Source organism: Choloepus didactylus, chromosome 2, assembly GCF_015220235.1.
Source record: "Choloepus didactylus isolate mChoDid1 chromosome 2, mChoDid1.pri, whole genome shotgun sequence".
In the NCBI taxonomy this organism is placed as follows: domain Eukaryota; kingdom Metazoa; phylum Chordata; class Mammalia; order Pilosa; family Megalonychidae; genus Choloepus; species Choloepus didactylus.
Genome location: NC_051308.1, coordinates 169,276,663 through 169,297,165, shown reverse-complemented (window position 1 = coordinate 169,297,165; position 20,503 = coordinate 169,276,663). Strand labels below are relative to the sequence as shown.

Here is a 20,503-nt window from a genome sequence, read left to right as displayed (position 1 = left end):
ACAAACTTGATGACTTAAAACAACAGAAATTTATTCCCTCACAGTTCAAAGGGTCTGAAGGGCCTTGTTCCCTCTGAATCCTGTACAGGAGAATCCTTCCTTGCCTCTTCCTATCCTCTGGTGTTTTTGCCAGCAATCCTTGGTGTTCTTTGACTACGTAACTCCATTCTCTGCCTCCATCTTCATATGACCTTCTCCCTTGTGTGTCTCTATCTTCCCATGGCATTCTCCTCTCTGTGTTTTTTTCTCCTCTTATAAGGATGCCAGTCTTATTAGGTTAAGGTCCCATCCTGTTCCAGTATGACATCACTTCCATTCAACTAACTACATCGTCAATGACACTATTTCCAAATAAGGTCACATTCTGAGGTAATGGAGGTTAGGACTTCAACCTATCTTTTGAAGAATTACAATTCAATCCATAGCAATTACACAGGTTGTGGATTGTGCTACAATTATATTAATGTTTGGATGTTAAAATGCTTTAAGAAAAAACAAAAGAATATTCTGAAAACCTTAGAAGGGTACATTATTTAGTCTTGTGGTTTATGCACCTTTATTCTCTCCCTCCCTATCTTCCTGCTTTACTTTCTCCAGTTCTCCAGTTTGGAGTCATTTTTGCAAGGTATTACTGAGCTCATGTTCTGGAAATTACTTTCAGTTGCTGTTTCTTAAAGCATTTCTCTTACTGGAGGAGAAAACTGGGGAACAGTAAGAAGTATTTTCCATTAGCTTCCTTTCTGCTAATACGTTCTATCCACATTAACTCAATGTCATTAATTCTTGGTACTAGAAGCTATTATCCAACACTCACAAACCCGCCCCAATAACAATGCATTAAAGCTTCCTAAGTAAACATCTCCAGAACTTATGTCCCTGGAGAAAAATGTATGACATATTCACATACAATTATGAGAACTTTTAACAGAAACTATTCTTTGGTAGTCTTCTTTTTCTTTAATCCAAAAAAAGAATCTTTATATCTGTCCTTTTTACTTTCACTTTCATAGAAAAATCTTTAGCAATAAAGAATAGAATATCTCTTTCTGTTAGACAAAGAGAATAGGGCTTCTGATATGTCAATTAATTATCTGGTGAAATTCTTAATAATTATTCCTTCTTTTTAATTTGCTTATTAAAAGAAGAGCTTATATATTAGTTAAATTGATCTAGATCCTAGGTTCTTGTTAGTAAATGGAAAAATGAACATAATTAACTGCTTAATAAAATTTCAAAAGTAAGAATGATTAACAAAAAACCAGAAGCATTTCCTTCCTTTCAATTATATTTTCTTAAGTAATTTGGGCTTGCCTTTGACTAAAGTATTTTGTGTTTATTTTTCATTGTATCTGCTATTTAATGAGCCCTGATGAGGCTTATTCCCTTCTGAAAAGAGAACAATCAATAATAAGAAGGTTTTTGGAAGAAACTGGTTAAAAATATGACATTGACTTAGTTATGCCATTAGCAAATGTTTACTATCTTCTATATCTGTATTTACTCACCCGCAAGTCCTAAAAATATGTAGCCAATGATGAGCAATATGAAGATCAAGCAGCACAGAACATCTGTGCAATACCTAAAGACAAAAGGAAGAAAGAATTAAAACAGGGTCCAAATGACTTCTTGTTTACTGCACAAAATACAAGAAGGGAGAAAAAAGCAGTAATAATAATAGTAATGTGCTATTTTGTATCCAATAATTCTGAAAGGTAGATCCGATATATTATAATTATTCAAGACTTCAGCAGCAATGGAGTGGTCATAGTTCTAAGATTAAAGAAGTTCCCCCCTAGGTTTAATTCTCTTTTGATTATTTGTAAAATGTTTTTAGAGACCATAAAATGACAATATCAAGCAGCTATTTTTATTTGAAATTTCAATTTAAGTTATTCAATTTTATGATCTTCTTCATCATGGTAGAAGAAAAAATAGCTATTTCCCCTTCCTCTCCCTTATTTTCTTTCCACATACAATTTTAGGGGTACTATTACTAAATAAGGATTGACTCTGTAAATTTTCTATAGGCAATAGAGTTACAACTACTCTAACAATAACTAAAGGAAATAAAAAATAAAATGACTCAAAACTGTAATTTTCCTACTATCCTGTAAGCTAGATATTGTTGTAATAGGTTTAGAGAAAAACTGTCTCAGAGATTCTCAGTGATTTGCTAAGAGTCACAAGGCAAGCCAGGATCTCACAAGTATACTGAAGGTTTTTCAACTATACTATTTTGTCTTCTCACTGTTATATCTTATTCAGTTTGTAAGTGATCTGGAAGGCAAATGTTACGTCTCAAAGTGAGAAACAATACTCTTATGCTTTATTTCAAAATAACAAAATCTATCAGTACAGAAAAAGATCAACAAATTTGACAGGATTAGAAATTACATATGAGAAATAATTTTCATCACAACATTCTTAGCCAAGTCCTCCTTGTTCTTGAGGGCATATGGATATGCTCTAATCAAGCACAAGCAGGCTTAAGTTACGTGCCTTATTTGGTGGTGGAAGTAGTAGTAGTAATGAATAAAAATTGTATAGTAATAGATGCGGTAACAATTTACATTGGTAAAGCCTTGTTATACTTTTTCTTCTTTCATATACAAAACTTTGTGAGTTTCCTAAAAATATCTTTAGGTAATTAGGGTGAGTTGATTTGTATAAGGTCCATGAAAGAGGCAGTTACTGAGGCAGGCAAAAATCTAGGTCTCCAATTCCTAACCTTTTCCATTTAGCAGTTAATACGATTATAGTTTTCTATAGAGATTCAAAAGAACTACATCTAAAAATAATCACATACAACCCTATTACTCTTTGCCTCACAATAGGAAATGTATCTTTCATAATGTTAATTATGATCAATCCATAAACAAACTAGATTTCTTTAAATCCAATTTCAACTCTGGATTTAAAAATTTCATGTAAGTTTAAAGAATTGTGAGAACAATCATAAAAAGAGAAGAAAACAGGTGCTCTAGTTTTCTTTGCTTAACAATCACTGAAAGCTAAAACCTGCTTGGGTGTGAGGAGAATTTCTGACACGTCCTACTCAGGATCAGGTTCTCATCCTGTCAGAGCAGTTGTTAAACTATGACATTTAATAAGAAATGCCTCCAGGTAAGGAACTAAAGAGACAAAACCAGAACACAGATGTGCTTTAATTAGAACTCTTGAAGTTGTCAAAGCCCTTGTGTGTAATCATAGAAGAAGAGGGAAAGAGGGATGAGAAAAAGCACCAGCCAGGCTTGCCAACTGTTCAGTAATGATATATCTATAAAGTTACATACTTACATATATGAATTTACATTGTATGTAATATATACTATAATATACATTAATAATGATATAATTTTATGTATTGTTATAATGTTATATGTTTATAATGTTATGCAGTAAGCATAGGGAAAGATGTCAACAACATACTGGAAACATAAATGAGAGAAACTTAATTGCAAAGGAGAGGGCACAAGGCAAGAGGCAGAGCCTAAACAGAGATCTTTAAAAAATAAAACCCACACTCCTCAGCTTTTGGCACTAATAAATGGGCATCGGTTTGAGTTTGGGTTCCACATGGGGTTTTATACTATGATTTCTTTTTTTTGGTGCCAAGGAGATACTAAGGACCCTGGGACTACTCTGTGCCCACACACCATTCCCATTGCAGTCTCTCAAAACAGTAGGATAACATTTCTAAATAATTTGCACTTGGTAGTGTTTGGGGATTCAATGCTGGGACCAGGAAGGATAATTTTTTCAAGTCTGCTTTGATTTTCTGGTACATTGCTTTAGAGAAAGAACAGACCATATCCCATGGCCAGACTAGTTAATTTTATTTTATTTCAAAAGAAATTGAACAAGCGGAAATTTATGAATGGAGATTTCAAGAATCTCAAAAAGTAGGAAAGTTTGTCTAGATGAACCATTATTATTTCTGAATTTCTTCCTGTAGTGGTCTGATTCCCTTTGCTATTTTAGAAATTAAAAAAAAAGGGTATGTGTGTGTATGTGCGCATGTGTGTGCATTTGTATGTTAGGTGATAAGAATTACCTGTCATTTCATTCATTCATCTGTTTCTCTTCATTTCCTTAGACATATTCTCTCCAGAAAAAATAAGATTTTAGAAAATTACTGGAAAATTGGATTTGAATAAAATATAAATATAGCATGGGAACATGGGCACCATTTTGTGAGTCAAGGCACATAATAGAAGTTTAACACGGATTTTGATCATTTTGATTTCAGGGCATGTGAAATAATTCTAAATGTTCTGTAGCAAGTGGATTATTTTTTAAAACTAAGGGTTTAATTTGGATAATATTAAGACTTAGACAGCTATTGAGATAACTGGGTGTTACAAGCCCATGGTTGAAATAGATCTGAATCATATTCTAGCTAGAGGCATGCCATGGCTGTACCTTTTCTTCAGATGGATTCTTTCTTACTTTCATAGCAAGAAATAAGAACCATTGTACTAAGCTAAAAATGGGTTGTATCCCACTGGGTCCCAGAAACAAGAAAGAAAGAATAGCCATAGAGAAACGTCCCAATCTTCTCCCTAAACCTCCCTCCAAATCAAAGTTGTACTTTTTCAAAACGAGCTGCTCATCCACATTTGTCAGAAAACTACTCAAAACTCTAGAGATCGGGCTGCCATGCATTAAAGAATTTTAAAAAACTAAACAATGGAAATATTATTGCTACTTTATATCTTTTTCAAATTGCATTAGGAATAGGACCCCAATTATATATGCATTTGAAGATTTCACTTTTCTTCTTATCTCTAACCACAAATATAGTATGCCTGTTATTACCTAGACTCAAAATCTTGGGAGTTTCCTTTGACTTTCCCCTTTTCCCAGCTTGTCTTTTGTATTCAACTGACAAGTTCTCATGCCTCCTTCTCTCTGATGTGTCTTTCATCTACCCGTTCCTTTTGATTACTGCTGTCCGGACTCAGTCCAGATTCTCATATCCTCTGTTCAAACTATTGTCATGGTTTCCTAACTGGGCTCCTACATGTAGTTTCTGTCTGATTTAATTCATTCTGCACTTCACTGACACCACTGATATACATCATGTCACTTTATTGTTTAAAAAATCGCAGTGCCTCTCCACCATCTAGTTAATAATTTTCAAGCATCTTAGCTTATGTTTAGGACCCTATAAGTTCAATTCAAGTTAATTATCTTTCTCTCCTTGCATCTGTAGACTACCCATCCTGGGGTAAAAATATATCCCTATTTCCATGGGAAATCCAGGGTTTACATCTATTTTCCCGAAGTAACCTTAATAATGTTCATTTTTATTCTCAAAAGTGTCCCTGGGTGGATCTCCTTTCCATCTACTAAAATTCCATTCTTAAAATCAGCTCAAATATGGTCTTCTTCATGAAGTTTTCAGTAGAAGGGATCCCTCTCATTTTTGTAGACCTACAGAAATTTTGTTTGTAACTTTAAGGTAACTACCTTCCTACTATAATCTAGATAGACCAGTGGGTGGCAAACTACAACCCACAGGCCAAATAGAGCCTGCTGTTGTTTTTCACAGCCTGGGAGCTAAGAATAGTTTTTAAATGGCTGAAAAAAAATCAAAAGAAGAACAAATCTTCATGACTTATGAGAAGTGTACAAAATTCAAATTTCTGTACCAATAAATAATTTTTTTTTTTGGAAAACATCCATACTCATTCATTTTCGTATTGTCTATGACAACTTTTGTGCTTCAATGGCTGAGTTGAGTAGTTGCAATAGAAACCATATGGCCCACAAAGCTTAAAATATTTACTACCTGATCCTTTATAGAAAGTGTTTGCTGATCCCTGACCTAGACAATCCAGTCCTCTCTGGCAGCATTTAGCACAGAGTCTTACATCTACAGACATTTAGCAACTCTACATCCCATGAATGACTAGTAAGACACACTTCTCTCTCACTGACAGGCAACTGCATTATAAGCAAGCTATGGTGAAAATCAAAGCTGTGTTTCAAATTTCATGTCATTTTCTTCTTGGCCCTATATGGCAAATACGTTGTCCACAGTTCCCATTTTTCGGTCAAGCCTAAGTATACCATCACACCTCCAGTAAAACAAATCACCAAAAACCAAGACTGAAACAAAACAAAAACAAAAAACAACCCATAAGATTTAAACTCTGAGGTAATAAGAGAGTTTCATTTAATAACTAATTCCATACTAATTCTTATTTTCCAACAATTGCCATTCTGTTTTTTTTTTCAGGGACAGCTTATACTATCTTCATTCAGAAATGGATTCATTTAATGAGTTTCTCTCTTTGTGGCAGATGAAATTCCAATGATAGCAGCCATCCTAAAAGATCATTAATATCAAGATTTAGAGTGAGAATGGAAGTCTGAAAAGTCGTTATTCTCTGACAGATCATCCATTTGTGCTTAATGAGTCAGTTTAAGGACTCTCCACTAAGCACGATTCCAGATAGAGGCTCGCCTCTCATTCAAAAATCTTGGTGTCATCCAGGTACATTTGTCTACAACATGGTTGCATTTATAACCCAAAGTCTAGAAACATTTCTCCTCTGGTTCTGCTGGCACCTGAATGATGCCATTAAGTCATCTGTTACTTCTCAGATTCTTACCACAAAATTCTGTTCCAGGAATTGGAGTGAAGGCTTCATTTTCCAGAGGCTTTATTAGTGGACAGTGCACTTTGGGGCCATCATTCAAGCTTCATTAAGATACATTTGACAAAGTATAGAGTGTAGCTTGAATTGGACAGGTCACCTGAGTTGATACTAATTAGCAGATTAAAAAACAGTTTGGGCTACGTGGGATAGAGTTCTATGTAAATTAAAAAGTACCTCACATCTTTTTGCCCGTTCTTCACTATTTAATGGAAAATCTGGTGTGTTTGAGTGGAGAATCTTCTAAGAGCTAATGTGCAAAGGGGTTAACTGTATCCTTCTCCCTTGTTCCAGCTTCTCTTCTCCTTTCTGGACTTGTCTAAAACTTCTCTATTGTTCTGTTCCCCAACCCAGAGCTTTAGATTATACCTTTCACCTTTTTGTATATACATGTTTGAAAGCTGAAGTGTTAGTAGTAAGCAAGTTATATATCCTGGCCATTTCTATAACTATAGGAGGCTAAAGATCATCTTGAAGATATCCTTGTTATTGAAATCAGAAACTTATTAGGAAGGCACAAACGAGCTTTTAATTACATGAACTTGTATTTTCAGGTATGCAATCTTAATGCAAGTTTTCTAAGTCTCAATTTTTTTAAAGACCTTAAGAATATATTTACCTTAGACGATAATTCTGTCATTTAATTATTGAGAGAGGAGAGTTGTTTTTTGTAGGATTATCATTTTTTTTAGCTCATTTTAAACTATTGCTGAAAAATAAAATGTACCAAAAAGCTCGATACCCTAAGAAATTATAGTATGACATTGATAATGTCCTTCAAATTTATTAGATCAGTTACGATTATATTTGAATACTGTCCTGCTTTATTTAGTTCTTCTGAATGATTGGGTTTTAAAGGGCTCTTCTATTTCTTATAGTTAATCTTTTCATCTATATTGCTTTTGAACTCCCATTGTCTTGTGAGTGTAACTTGAACTGTAATTTATATTTTCAATTTGTAAAGGGAAATCAAATCTCATGTTTTACATAGGTAATGCTTGTGTAAATGTCTCTTTTTTGTTTAAAATGGGGCAAGGCCAGACAAAATTAGTCGTGCTATATTATTCATCATCTTTGCAACACTCTGCAAATTCCAATAAAGTGAGAGACAGATCACAGTTATTGTCCATGTTACAGCTGGCATGCTGGACCAAAGGTATTACACAGCTGGTGCGAGGGGAGCCACCGCTAGGTCAGCCTTGGTACTTAGTCCAAAGTCACCAGTGAAGTTTATAGGGAATCCATGTCAGAGTGGAATGCTTCTGAATCCTCATGGAAAGGGTTAGAACCCCTTCTACATATAGACACATAATAGGAACTCTAAGATATTTGTTGAATCAATGAATGAACTTCTGGAAATTCTCATGTCTTGCACTGCTACTGAAATTTCAACTATGCAAATAAAAAAAAGAAAACCTCATGCCTTTATAGTAATCAAAGGCATGCACACAAATATGACAAGATTACTATTTGTCATATGAAATTTTAATAAATAAATAAATAATAAATAAATAATATTGCCTTCTTGTGATGGAAGTCAGAAAATTCCAAGCCCTTTGACCTAGTAATTTCTAATAATTTATCCTGTGGATATAATTACAAACACAGCAAGAATTTTTATAAAGATTTAGAACATTGTGTTTTATATAATAAAGTTGGAAACAACGTTTAGAACTACAATAATATGAAAACATGGTCATAATATATCATTGAGTAAAAAAATAGGTTGCAGAATATATGTGTAGCACATTTGTGAATATATAGCTGTGTGTAGAAATGCATAGCACGGTAAACGAATATACACAAAAATGTTAGTGATCATTATCTCTGAGTGGTACAAATTTATGTGATTCTGTTTTTCTTCTTTTTCTTTTTTTTTCAAAATTTCTACAATGCATACAAATTGCTTTTATTGTAAGAACAACCATATAAGACACCTAGACTGCATTTAACAATTACAAATAGATTGCTGAGTTATCTCATTATATATTTCTTTCTGATTCCCTCAAATAATATTTTAAAAAATTGGTGTTCTGGTCTTAGACTTCTAACTTGATCAGTATTAAATACAATTCAAAACATATTTTTATCATCTTTGGAACAAAAATAGTTACTAAAAGTATGTGAGGGAGATGAGAAATTGTTTTCTGATTAATCTTTCTATGGCTCAAACAGTCAGAAGTGGGAGCTGAATAGAACTTGGGCATCCATAAACACCTCATTAAAACATCTTATAAATCACACATTCATCTAACAATGATGAACAAAATAATCTTACCAGCTTTATAAGATGCAGGCCTCTAGTTCTTGTTTAAACCACTGTTTAAAATGAAAACAAACTTGGCCTTTAAACTTCCATTATTAGCATATGATTTGATGTTATATTTCTCTTTTGTAGGTCATTTCCTTTATGGATATTCAGCAAATCTGAATACTAAAAAACACCTCTGTTATCTTCCTTAAAATAATATTTATTAAGTCACAACCTTAGAACTTTGCCTCTGTTATGAATGTTTATTATTTCCATACTAATCTTTAACAGGGTTTTTCTAAAATCATCAAGTGTTTCCAGAAAGTAAGATAAAAATTTAGTTTGTAAGGTTAATTTAGCAGTGTAACCACCCCAATCAAAACCTTTTTTATGCAATTAAATGCCATGCATGATCTTCTCCAGATCTAATAATGGAGGAGAAAAAGCCCAAAAGGAGATTATTGGGACATATGAAACAATTGGAATAGACACTGTAAGCTTTAAATCAGTGTTACAGTTCTTGAACATGGTAACTGTACTTAAGGTGGTTACATAAGTAAATATCCTTGTTCTTAGGAAATATGCATTGTAGTATTATGTGTTCGGGGAGGATGATGTACACAACCTACTTTCAAATATTTAGAAAATTCGATGGATAGATAGATAGATGAATGATACAGCAAATGAAGTAAAGTGTTAAAATTGGTGAATCTGTGTAACAGTGTGTGGGGTATGTCAGAGTTCTCTGTATGAATTCTGTATTATTTTTGCAACTATCCTGTAAGTTTGAAATTATTTCAAAATAAAAAGTTTAAGAAACACGAAACAAAACCAAAACATTTTATACTTATAATTATTTAAGTATCTATTAGAGGAAGGAATAAACTTAAAATATTTATTTGGGGTAACATTAAATAAGAATGGGAAATAGTAGTTGTTTCAGGAAGGGGAGCTGTGTGTGGGGGGAACATGTGAGAGAAAACTACTTTTATTATATATCTTTTCGTAACTTTTAAATTGTATCGGGGGATGTATTACCTATTAAAAAACAAGCACTTTGTAACAGAAAATGATTTGGGTATTGATTTGGCACCTCTTAGAAAGAGAAATAACTTCAGAAACAATGTCAACTATTAACCCTTAAATTGAACACAGTAGGGAAACAAGCTGGTTATGCTAGAACACAACATCATTAGTAACAACAGGGTTATTGTTATAAAAACAGAAGGACTAAAATTTTGTAGGATTTTTAAGATAAAACTAAGTGTTCTCTAAGTGTTTATTGACTTGAAACTATTAAATTTAGTTCTTGTGTAATCCAGTCTAAATTTTAGCTTACAAGATGTATCATTTAGGAAAGTGTTTGGCTGCAAATACCATAAAATCTATCCCAGAAAATAGTGGCTTAAATTCCAAGATGTCTATGGTTTCATGCAACACCAAGTCCTGCAGTTGGTAGTCCTGAGCTGATATGGTATATCATTCAGCGATACCATTAGGGACCAGGATCATTTACTCTTTCTGTCTGTCCCATCCCCATCCTTAGCTTGTGGACATTTAACTTCATGTTTCTACATCATGTCACAAGTTGACTGCTGCTCTCAAGGCATCTGAATCTCTTCAATAAGGCTTTATCTTTTTATTTAGAAAAGAAAGTCCCTCCTGGTAGACTTCCCCTTTAGCTCATTGGCCAGATATGCATTTCATGGCCATCCTTGCCTGGCAAGTGTTAGGATAATTGTGTGTTTGGATTCATAGCCTCTGTAATAGAGGCAAGAGAGAAGATGATTTGGAATGGATCTCACATGAGACAAAATACATAATATACCATAGTTACTAGTAAGATTTATTTAAACAATCACAAAATAAAATAAGATTTTCCTATTCTAGTAATTTCTAGTCAACCCAAATGGATTATGCCAAAGAATATATGCTTCTCTCTGCAACTATTATTGTTCAGTATTAAAAGTATTTTATAAGACTAATATAGTAAAACTGAATATTGTATACACTCTCACAGAATTCAAGTGAGTCAAACAGATTCATTCCTAGCAAAAAAATTCTAGAGCTGATATCAATAACAAAAAGAGCAGGTTGTTAAATCTTATCTCTGAATAATTTTATATTTCACATTCGATTGGTTAAATCATTCTTGACATTCATGTTTAATGGAATGCTATTTGAAATTTAAATCCAGCCACAGTAAATATATACAACTGCAGTTGTCCTAAGCTGACTATTGAAATACAAACCTTTCTAAAGTGTGTGTGTGTGTGTGTGTGTGTGTGTATTTAATCATTAGACATAAAATGTATCACAAACTATACCAGAAAGTCTTTCATTTCAGCCTAAGACACTAAGAATTGCATTTTAATAGGTGGAACGGATTAAAAAATAGGACCTATCTACATGCTGTCTACAAAAGACACACTGTAAACCCAAGGACAAAAATAGGTTGAAAGTGAAAGGTTGGAAAAAGATATTTTATGCAAACAAGCAGAAAAGAGTGGGGGTAACTATACTAATATCAGACAAATTGGACTTCAAATGTAAAACAATTAAGAGACAAAGAAGGACACTATGTATTAATAAAAGGGGCAATTCATCAAGAAGATATAACAATCATAAATATTTATGCACCAAGCCAGAGTGTCCCAAAATACATGAAGCAAACACTGACAACACTGAAGGAAGAAGTAGACACCTCTACAATAATAGTTGGAGATGTCAATACACCATTCTCATCAATAGATTGAAAATACAGACAGAGAATCAATAAGGATACAGAGATGTTGAATTGTATGATAAATGAACTAGACTTGACAGACATTTATAGAACACTACACTCTACAATAGAAGGATAAACATTTTTCTCAAGTGTGCATGGATCATTCTCTAGGATAGATCACAAGTTAGGTCACAAAGCAAGTCTCAATAAATTTAAAAATACTGATATTATATAAAACACTTTCTTGGATCATAATGCAATGAAGTTGGAAATTAATAAAAGACAGAAGGTTGGAAAATTCACAATTAGTATGGAGGCTAAACAACACATTCGTAAATAATCAGTGTGTTAAGGAAGAAATTACAGGAGAAATCAGTAAATATCTCAAGACAGATGAAAATGAGAAAACAACATATCAAAACTTATGGAATGCAGCAAAAGGAGTGATGAGAGGCAAATGTATTGCCCTAAAAGCTTATATCAGAAAGAAAAAAAAGAGCAAAAATCAAGGAATTAACTGCTCATCTGGGGGAACTAGAGAAAGAACAGCAAACTAACCCCAAAGCAAACAGAAGGAAAGAAATAACAAACATTAGAACAGAAATAATGAAATTCAGAACAGAAAATAACAGAGAGAATAACAAAACCAGAAGTAGGTTCCTTGAGAAAATCAATAAAACTGATTAACTCTTAGGTAGGCTGACAAAAAAAGAGGATGCAAATAAATAAAATCAGAAATGAGAGGGGGTACATAACTACTGACCTTGAAGAGGGAAAGGAGATAATGAGTAAAGATAAGCTAATAAACTAGACAATTTAGATGAAATGGACAATTTCCTAGAAAAGCATGAATAACGAATATTGATTCGGGAAGAAATAGAAGACCTCAATAAATCAATCACCAGCAAGGAGATTGAATGTCATCAAAAAGCTCCCAAAAAAGAGAAGTCCGGGCCCAGATGGTTTCACATGTGTTCTATCAAGCATTCAAGAAATAATTAGTACCAATCCTGCTCAAACTCTTCAAAAAAATTGAAGAGGAGGGAACATTATCTCATTCATTCTATGAAACCAACATCACCCTAATACCAAAGCCAGGCAAAGATATTACAAGAAAAGAAAATTACAGACCATTTGTTTTAATGAATATGGATGCAAAATCCTTAACAAAATACTTGCAAATCAAATCCAGCAGCACATTAAAAGAATTACACAAGATGACCAAGTGGGTTTTATTCCAGGAATGCAAGGGTGACTCAACACAAGAAAATCAATTAATGTAATACACCACACATCAATAAATCAAAGGGGAAAAAGACCACATGATCATCTCAATTAATGCAGAAAAGTCATTTGACAAAATTCAACATCATTTCTTGATGAAAACATTTCAAAGGATAGGAATAGAAGGAAACTTCCTCAACATGATAAAGGGAATATATGAAAAACCCACAATTAACATCATACTCAATGGGGAAAGATTGAAAGTTTTCCCTCTAAGATCAGGAACAAGACAAGGATGCCCACTGCCACCACTGTTATTCAGCATTATGTTGGAAGTTCTAGCTAGAGCTACTTGGCAAGAAAAAAGAAATAAAAGGCATCCAAATTGGAAAGGATGACATGAAACTTTCACTGTTTGCAGATGACACGATCCTATATATAGAAAATCCCAAAAAATCTACAGTAAAAGCTATGAGAGCTAATAAACAAGTTCAGCAAAGTGGCAGGATACAAGATCAACATGCAAAATGACTAGTGTTTCTATACACTAGTAAGGAGCAATCTGAGGAGGAAATCAAGAAAAAAATTCCATTTATAATAGCAACAAAAAGAATCAAATATTTAGGAATATATTTAACCAAGGACATAAAAGGCCTCTACACAGAAAACTACAAAAAACTTGCTAAGATAATTCAAGGAAGAACTAAATAAATGGAAGGACATGCCATGTTCATGGATTGGAAGACTAAATACAGTTAAGATGTCAATTCTACCCAAATTGATTTATAGATTCAATGCAGTATGAATTAAAATCCCAACAACTTACTTTGCAGAAATAGAAAAACCAAAAATCAAATTTATTTGGAAGGGTAGGGTGCCCCAAATAGCTAAAAATATCTTGAGAAAGAAATCAAGTGGGAGGTCTTGCGCTACCTGACTTTAAAGCATATTACAGGTGTTGGCCTTGTTGGAATTGTTTACTACCAGGTGTCTGCACCTTCCCCGACCACAGTCAACATCACCAGTCAGCCATCTGAGCTTTCCCTTTTCCATGAAGAGCAGGGAAAAGGCCACAGGACCCCAGAGAACCAGGAGAGAGGCTCTCATGGCCTTTGGGGATGTGGCTATAGATTTTACACAGAAGGAGTGGAGCTGCTGAGCCCTGGTCAGAAGATCCTGTACAGAGAGATGACGTTGGAGAGCAACAGCATGCTGGTTTCACTGGGCATTCCCTTTTCCAAACCAGAACTCATCACCTGGCTTGAACAAGGGGAAAAGCCTTGGAGACAGGAAAGGAAATGTTGGCTGGACCCCAGTTCAGAATCAAAGCCAGAAATCCATCTCTGCCTCTACCGCCCAATGGCCTTCTGCAATCAGAATTTCCTCAGCAAGCATGTGCTCCACAACCATCCCCCCCTCAGATGTCTCCAGGCTTATATGCCAAAACTTAATTCCAACCAAGTGATCCCTGTGCCAGAAGCAGCAGCAGCACCACAACAATTTTCTGATCAAAGCTTCCAGAAAAAAATAGAGCAGAAGGTTAAGAGACAAAAGAAAGCTCCAAATCCTTGTTTAGGAGAGAGATAGAAACATCAAGAACATTTTCTAGCCCATCCCGAAGACAGCCAGTGAACTCTAGGAGAAGGAACAGAGTGGTACAAATGGAGGCAACCAAGCCCAGAGGGCAAATCCTAAAGAAACAAAGTATTAAAAGGAGCATAAAATTCAAGATGGGGGGCCTTCAGATGTTCAGAGTGCGGACAAGCCTTTAGCCAGAAGTCAAAGCTACTCATGCACAAGAGAGCACACTCCAGGAAGCATTTTATGTGCAGGGAATGTCGACAGGACTTTAGTGGCATGTTCAGCATTGCTCCTGCACCAGAGGACACAACCAGGAGACAAGACATTTGTGTGCAGGGAGGGTGGGTGAGGCTTTAATCACAAGACAAACCTCAAGAAACACCAGAGCACACACTTGGGTGAGAACCTCTATGTGTACAGAGAATGTGGGTGAGACTTTAGCAACAAGTCACACCTCATCACACACCAGAGGATGCAGTTGGGGGAGAAGCCCTTTACATGCATGGAGTGTGGGCAAAGCTTTAGCTTGAAGTCAAATCTCATCAGACACAGGTGGAAAACTCAGCAAACAAGCCTTTTGTGTGCAAGGAGTTTGGGCAAGGCTTCATTCAAAAATCTTCCCTCATCTTCCACCAGAGGAAACACTCAGAGGAGAAACCTTTTGTTTGTAATGAGTATGGGCAAGAATTTATCTGGAAGTCCAACCTCATGCAACATTAGGTGGCACACTCAGAGCAGAAGACTTTTGTGTGCAGGGAGTGTGGACAATCCTCCACCAATAAGTCATACCTCACTGTGCATGAGAGCACACACTCTGGAGAGAAGCCTTATGGATGCCGAGAATGTGGGCAAAGATTTAGAGATGAGTCATACCTAAATAGACATCAGAGGGCACTTGGGTGTGAAACGGTTTTTGTGCAAGGAGTGCAGATGTGGCTTCAACCTGAAGCCAAATCTCACCAGACACCAAAGGACACAATCAGGGGAAAAGCCTCATGTGTGCAAGGAGTGTGGGCAAAGCCTTAATGAAAAGTCAGTTCTCATCAGACACCAGAGGGCACACTCAGGGGACAAGCCTTTTGTGTACAAGGAATGTGGGCTAAGGTTTAGCTTGAAATTTAATCTTATCAGACATCAGAGGTGACACTCTGGGAACAAGACTTTTGTGTGCAAGGATTGTGCACAAGGCTTTACTGATAAGTCAGCACACATCATGCACCACAGGATACATTCAGAAAATAAGCCATATGTATGCTAGGTGTGTAGGAAATAATTCAGCCAAAAATCAAACCTCAATAGACATCAGAGACACACCCACTCTGAGAAGAATCATTTTTTTGTGTGAAGAGTGTGGCTGAGGCTTTAGTGAAAAGTCACACCTCAATAGACACAGAAAAATTCAGGTCACTACCCACCACCTCCCTATCCAAATTCTGAAAGAACTTTAGAGGCAGTTCCTTGACTATATGAATGTAAAGATAACAACAACAACTAGGAAATTTTTCTTACTCTCTTGGAGTGTGAAAGAGTAGAAAAATAGGGAGGTTCTCAAATGTAAGTGATCAAATGACTCAACTTATCATTAAGTTTTGCCAGACCAGTGCATACCTGTGGTGTTTTTCTTTTTCACCTCTTTTAACAAATAAACTTTGCTTTTTAAAAAAAAAACAAAAAAAAAAACAAAAAAAAACACAACATATTACAAAGTGACAGTGGTCAAAACAGCATGGTACTGGCATAAAGATAGGTATACTGACAAATGGACTCAACTGTCTACAGACAATTGACCTTTGATAAGGCAGTCAAGTCGACTCAACTGGTACAGAGCATCCTCTTCAACAAATGGTGCTTGAAGAACTGGACATCTATATCCAAAAAAAATGAAAGTGGATCCCTATCTCACACCTTATACAAAAATTAACTCAAAATGGATCAAAGACCTAAATATTAGAGCTAAGACCATAAAACTTTTACAAGAAAATGTAGGGAAATATCTTAAAGATCTTGTGATAGGAGGGGGTTTCCTAGACCTTACACATGAAGTGCAAGCCATGAAAGAAACAGATAAATGAGAGCTCCTCAAAACTGAATATATTTGCACATCAAAGAACTTTTTCAAGAGAATAAAAAGGCAGCCTACACAATGAGAGACAATATTTGGAAACCACATATCAGATAAGGGTTTAATATCCAGAATATATAAAGAGATCCTACAACTCAACAACACAAAGAAAAACAGCCCAATTAAAAATGGGCAAAAGACATGGACAGGCACTTTTCTGAAGAGAAAATACAAATGACTCAAAAACATGAAAAGATGCTCAACTTCACTAGCTATTAGGGAAATGCAAATCAAAACCACAATGAGATATCATCTCACTCCTACTAGAATGGCCATTATAAAAAAAAAAAAAAACCCAGAAAACTACAAGTGTTGGAAAGATTGTGGAGAAAGAGGTTCACTTATTCACTGTTGGTGGGAATGCAGAATGGTGCAACTGCTCTGGAACGCAGTTTGGTGGTTCCTCAGGAAGCTAAGTATAGAACTGCCTATGATCCAGCAATTCCATTACTAGGCATATACTTGGAGGAACTAAAGGCAGGGGACACAAACAGACATCTGTACACCCATGTTAATAGTGGCATTATTCATGATTGCCAAGAGATGGAAACAGCCCAAATGTCAATCAACAGATGAGGGAATAAACAAACTTTGGTATACACATACGGTGGAATATTACGCAGCTGTAAGACAGAATAAAGTCATGATACATGCAACAACATGGATGAACTTTGAGGACATTGTGTTGAGCAAAATTAGCCAGAAAGAAAAGGAGAAATACTGTATGGTCTCACTAATATGAACTAAATATAAGGAGCAAATTGTGAGCATTAAACTTAAGAACATAGGTTATCAGGAGGTAGAAAGAGGGTAGAGATTGGGTATTTGATGCTGAAGGAGTACAGAATGTACAAGAGAATTGATTGCAAAAATCCAGAAATGGATAGCACAACACTATCTGATGGTAGCACAATATTGTAAGTAAAAAGAACAAAGCTGAGTGTGATTATGGTTGAAATAAGAAGGCTAGGGACATGTATGACACCAGAAGGAAAACAGAGGATAAAAACTGGAACTGAATAACTTAGCAAAACCTAGAGTGGACAATGGTGGTAAGTAAATATAGAAATATAAGAAATTTTTTACATGAGGGAGAACAAGTGAATGTCAACATTGCAAGGGGTTGAAAATGGGATAATATATGGGAAAAAACACAATCAATGCGAACTAGGGTCTATACTTTAACAGTAACATTGTATTCTTCCATTAATTGTAACAAATGCAATAAACCAAAGGTAAATGTCAATAGAGGGGGATATAAGGGATGGCTATGGGATTCTTGTTGTTGTTTTTCTCTTTATTCTTTATTCTTTTATTTTTTTCCTCTTCTTTCCTTGTGGAAGAAATGGAAATGTTTTCACATAGATTGTGGTGGTGAATGCAAACTATGTGATTATACTGGGAGCTATTGATTATTCACTTAGGATGGATTGTATGGTGTGTGAATAAAACTGTTTAAATGATAAACAGAAAGCTACAAATGCTGGAGAAGATGTGGAGAGAGAGAGATATGCCAATTTACTGCTAGTAGGGAAGTAGAACTGTGCAGCTCCTCTGAAGGGCAGTGTGCTTGTTCTTCAGGATGCTATGTATAGGGATGCCATATGATCCTGTAACCCTGTTATTTGGTATATACTTAAAAGAACTAAAAGCAGGGACATGAAAGGGATTTGGTGTTTACGGTGGCAGTATTTACAATTTGCAATGGATGGAGCTGGCTTTAGGGTACATCAACAGATGAACAGGGGAGCGAACTGTGGTATATCCATGCAACAGAAATATTGAGCAGCTGCAAGAAGGAATGAAGTTGTGAGGCATGCAACTAGGCAAATGAACCTTGAGGACATTATGTTGAGTGAAATAAGCCAGAAACAAAAGGACCAATATTGTAAGGCCTCACTAATATAAACTAACTATAAAGAGCAAATGCTGAGAATTGAATTTGAGAGCATAGGTTATCAGGGGATAGAACATGGGCAGAGATTGGGCAATCAACGATGCAGGAATACATAATTTTCAACAAGGATTATTGTAAAGGTTCCTAGATTGTAAGCTCTTACAGCAATCACATCTATTCCTGAGTTTTAACTGTAATTTAAGAGATGTTTATTTGGCACAAAATTTATATTCCCTGTAGTATACTATCTAACAATGTGTATGGTCAGTTTATTTAAACAACATGATTACATGGAACCTAGAATAAGGAATGAGATCTTGTTATTCTGTACTGGTTAATGAGATACCCTGACACATCCCAAAGTATCTTGGGCAGAAAATAAAAAAGTATTTTTAAAGTCCCATTGAGGAACTGGGGGAATTATACTTCCCCACCTGGGGAATTCCTGATATTTTCACAAGCATTAATGACTCCCAATTTAATAAGTCAAATCCTTGATCTTGGGGCTTGTCCTTGTGAAACTTATTCCTGCAAAGGAGAAGTAAGCCTACTTATAATTATGTCTAAGAGTCACCCCAGAGAACCTCCTCTGTTGCTCAGATGTGGCCTCTCTCATAGCCAACCTGCAAATAATCTCACTATCCTCTGTACTACATGGGACATGACTCCCAGGGGTGTAAATCTCTTTGGCAATGTGGGACATGACTGCCAGGGATGAGCCTGGCCATCGCATCATGGGATTGAGAATGCCCTCTTGACCAAAAGAGGGAAAAGGAATGAAACAAAGTAAAGTTTCAGTGGCTAAGAGATTTCAATTGGACTCGAGAGGTCATTCTGGAGGTTATTGTTATGCATTATATAGATATTCCTTTTTAGTTTTTAGTGTATTAGAATAGCTAGAAGGAAATATCTGAATCTGTTGAACTGTAATCTAGTAGACTTGATTCTTAATGATGATTGTGTAACCATATAGCTTTTATCGTGTGACTACATGATTGTGAAAACCTCATGACTGACCCTACCTTTATCCAGTGTATGGGCAGATGAGTAATAAAATAAATATAAAAATAAATAAATAATAGGGGGATAAGAGGCATGGGACATTTTGAGTGTTCGTTTTATTTTTTTTCTTTATTTTTCAGTAATGAAAATGTTCTAAAATTGATTGTGGTGATGAATGCACAACTATATGATACTACGAGTCATTGATTATATACTTTGAATGTATTATAGGGTGTGTGAATATATCTCAGTAAAATTGCATTAAAAATAGTAAATCTAGAGCCATTAGGCAATTTTCTACACAATTTTGTCCAAGAATGGTCCCATTTTTCTTACAACAAATCACTATAATGCAACATACAGAATGGGTCTCAGTTCCTACCAATTTCCTCTTTCCTGCCATTGTGATACGTAAGTTCAAGGAGGGCTCATATTTTTCACATCTTCCCCAGATGTAAGTTCTTCTTCCTAAGGGTTTTGTAAAACCTCTCTAGCAAATTTTTCAGTGATTATTTGTTATGTGCCTACTCTTTGCTACCATGGTGAGATGTGTGTATGCATGAGCATGTGCATATATATGAGGCAGGATGGAGAGGGAGGTAAGCCTGGACTATCAACAGGAAGGAGACATAAAATGTAAAATGAAAAAATACAATCTTAGCTCTCAAAGACTCTAATTTCATGATAAAAAAGACAAACACATTTAAAAGATTAAGATTAAAAAGTGAATACAGTTTAAAATGTGAGGTAAAAATAAGTACTGCAGGTAGGAGAATCTAGATGGTTGGAGTGGGAAAGTTCAACGTAAATTAGAGTGTGTAAGATACTTTAGTTATAAAAGATAGGTTAAAGACTTGAATTAGGAAGAAGATTTTGACTGGTACAGAAGAGAGGCCCATCCTAAGCAAAAAGAACAACAAAGATGCAAAATTATGCACTGATAATCTAGATGAGAAGAAGGCCAGGCTGGCTAAAAAATCTTGTTGGGTAGAAATGATAAAAGACTAGATTCATTTCATGGAACCAAAACAAT

The 20,503-nt window shown here is 35.2% G+C and overlaps 1 protein-coding gene across 3 annotated transcripts in view; it reads right to left on the bottom strand.

The window, feature by feature from the left end:
• The window catches only part of SLC44A5 (solute carrier family 44 member 5), a 386,861-nt gene that overhangs the window by 92,678 nt on the left and 273,680 nt on the right, over window positions 1-20,503 (bottom strand). For all 3 annotated transcript variants that reach the window (XM_037826900.1, XM_037826902.1, XM_037826901.1), the window contains one exon: window positions 1,506-1,579. In XM_037826900.1, the coding sequence (XP_037682828.1) occupies window positions 1,506-1,579 (74 nt within the window). The remainder of the gene's footprint in view (window positions 1-1,505; window positions 1,580-20,503) is intronic.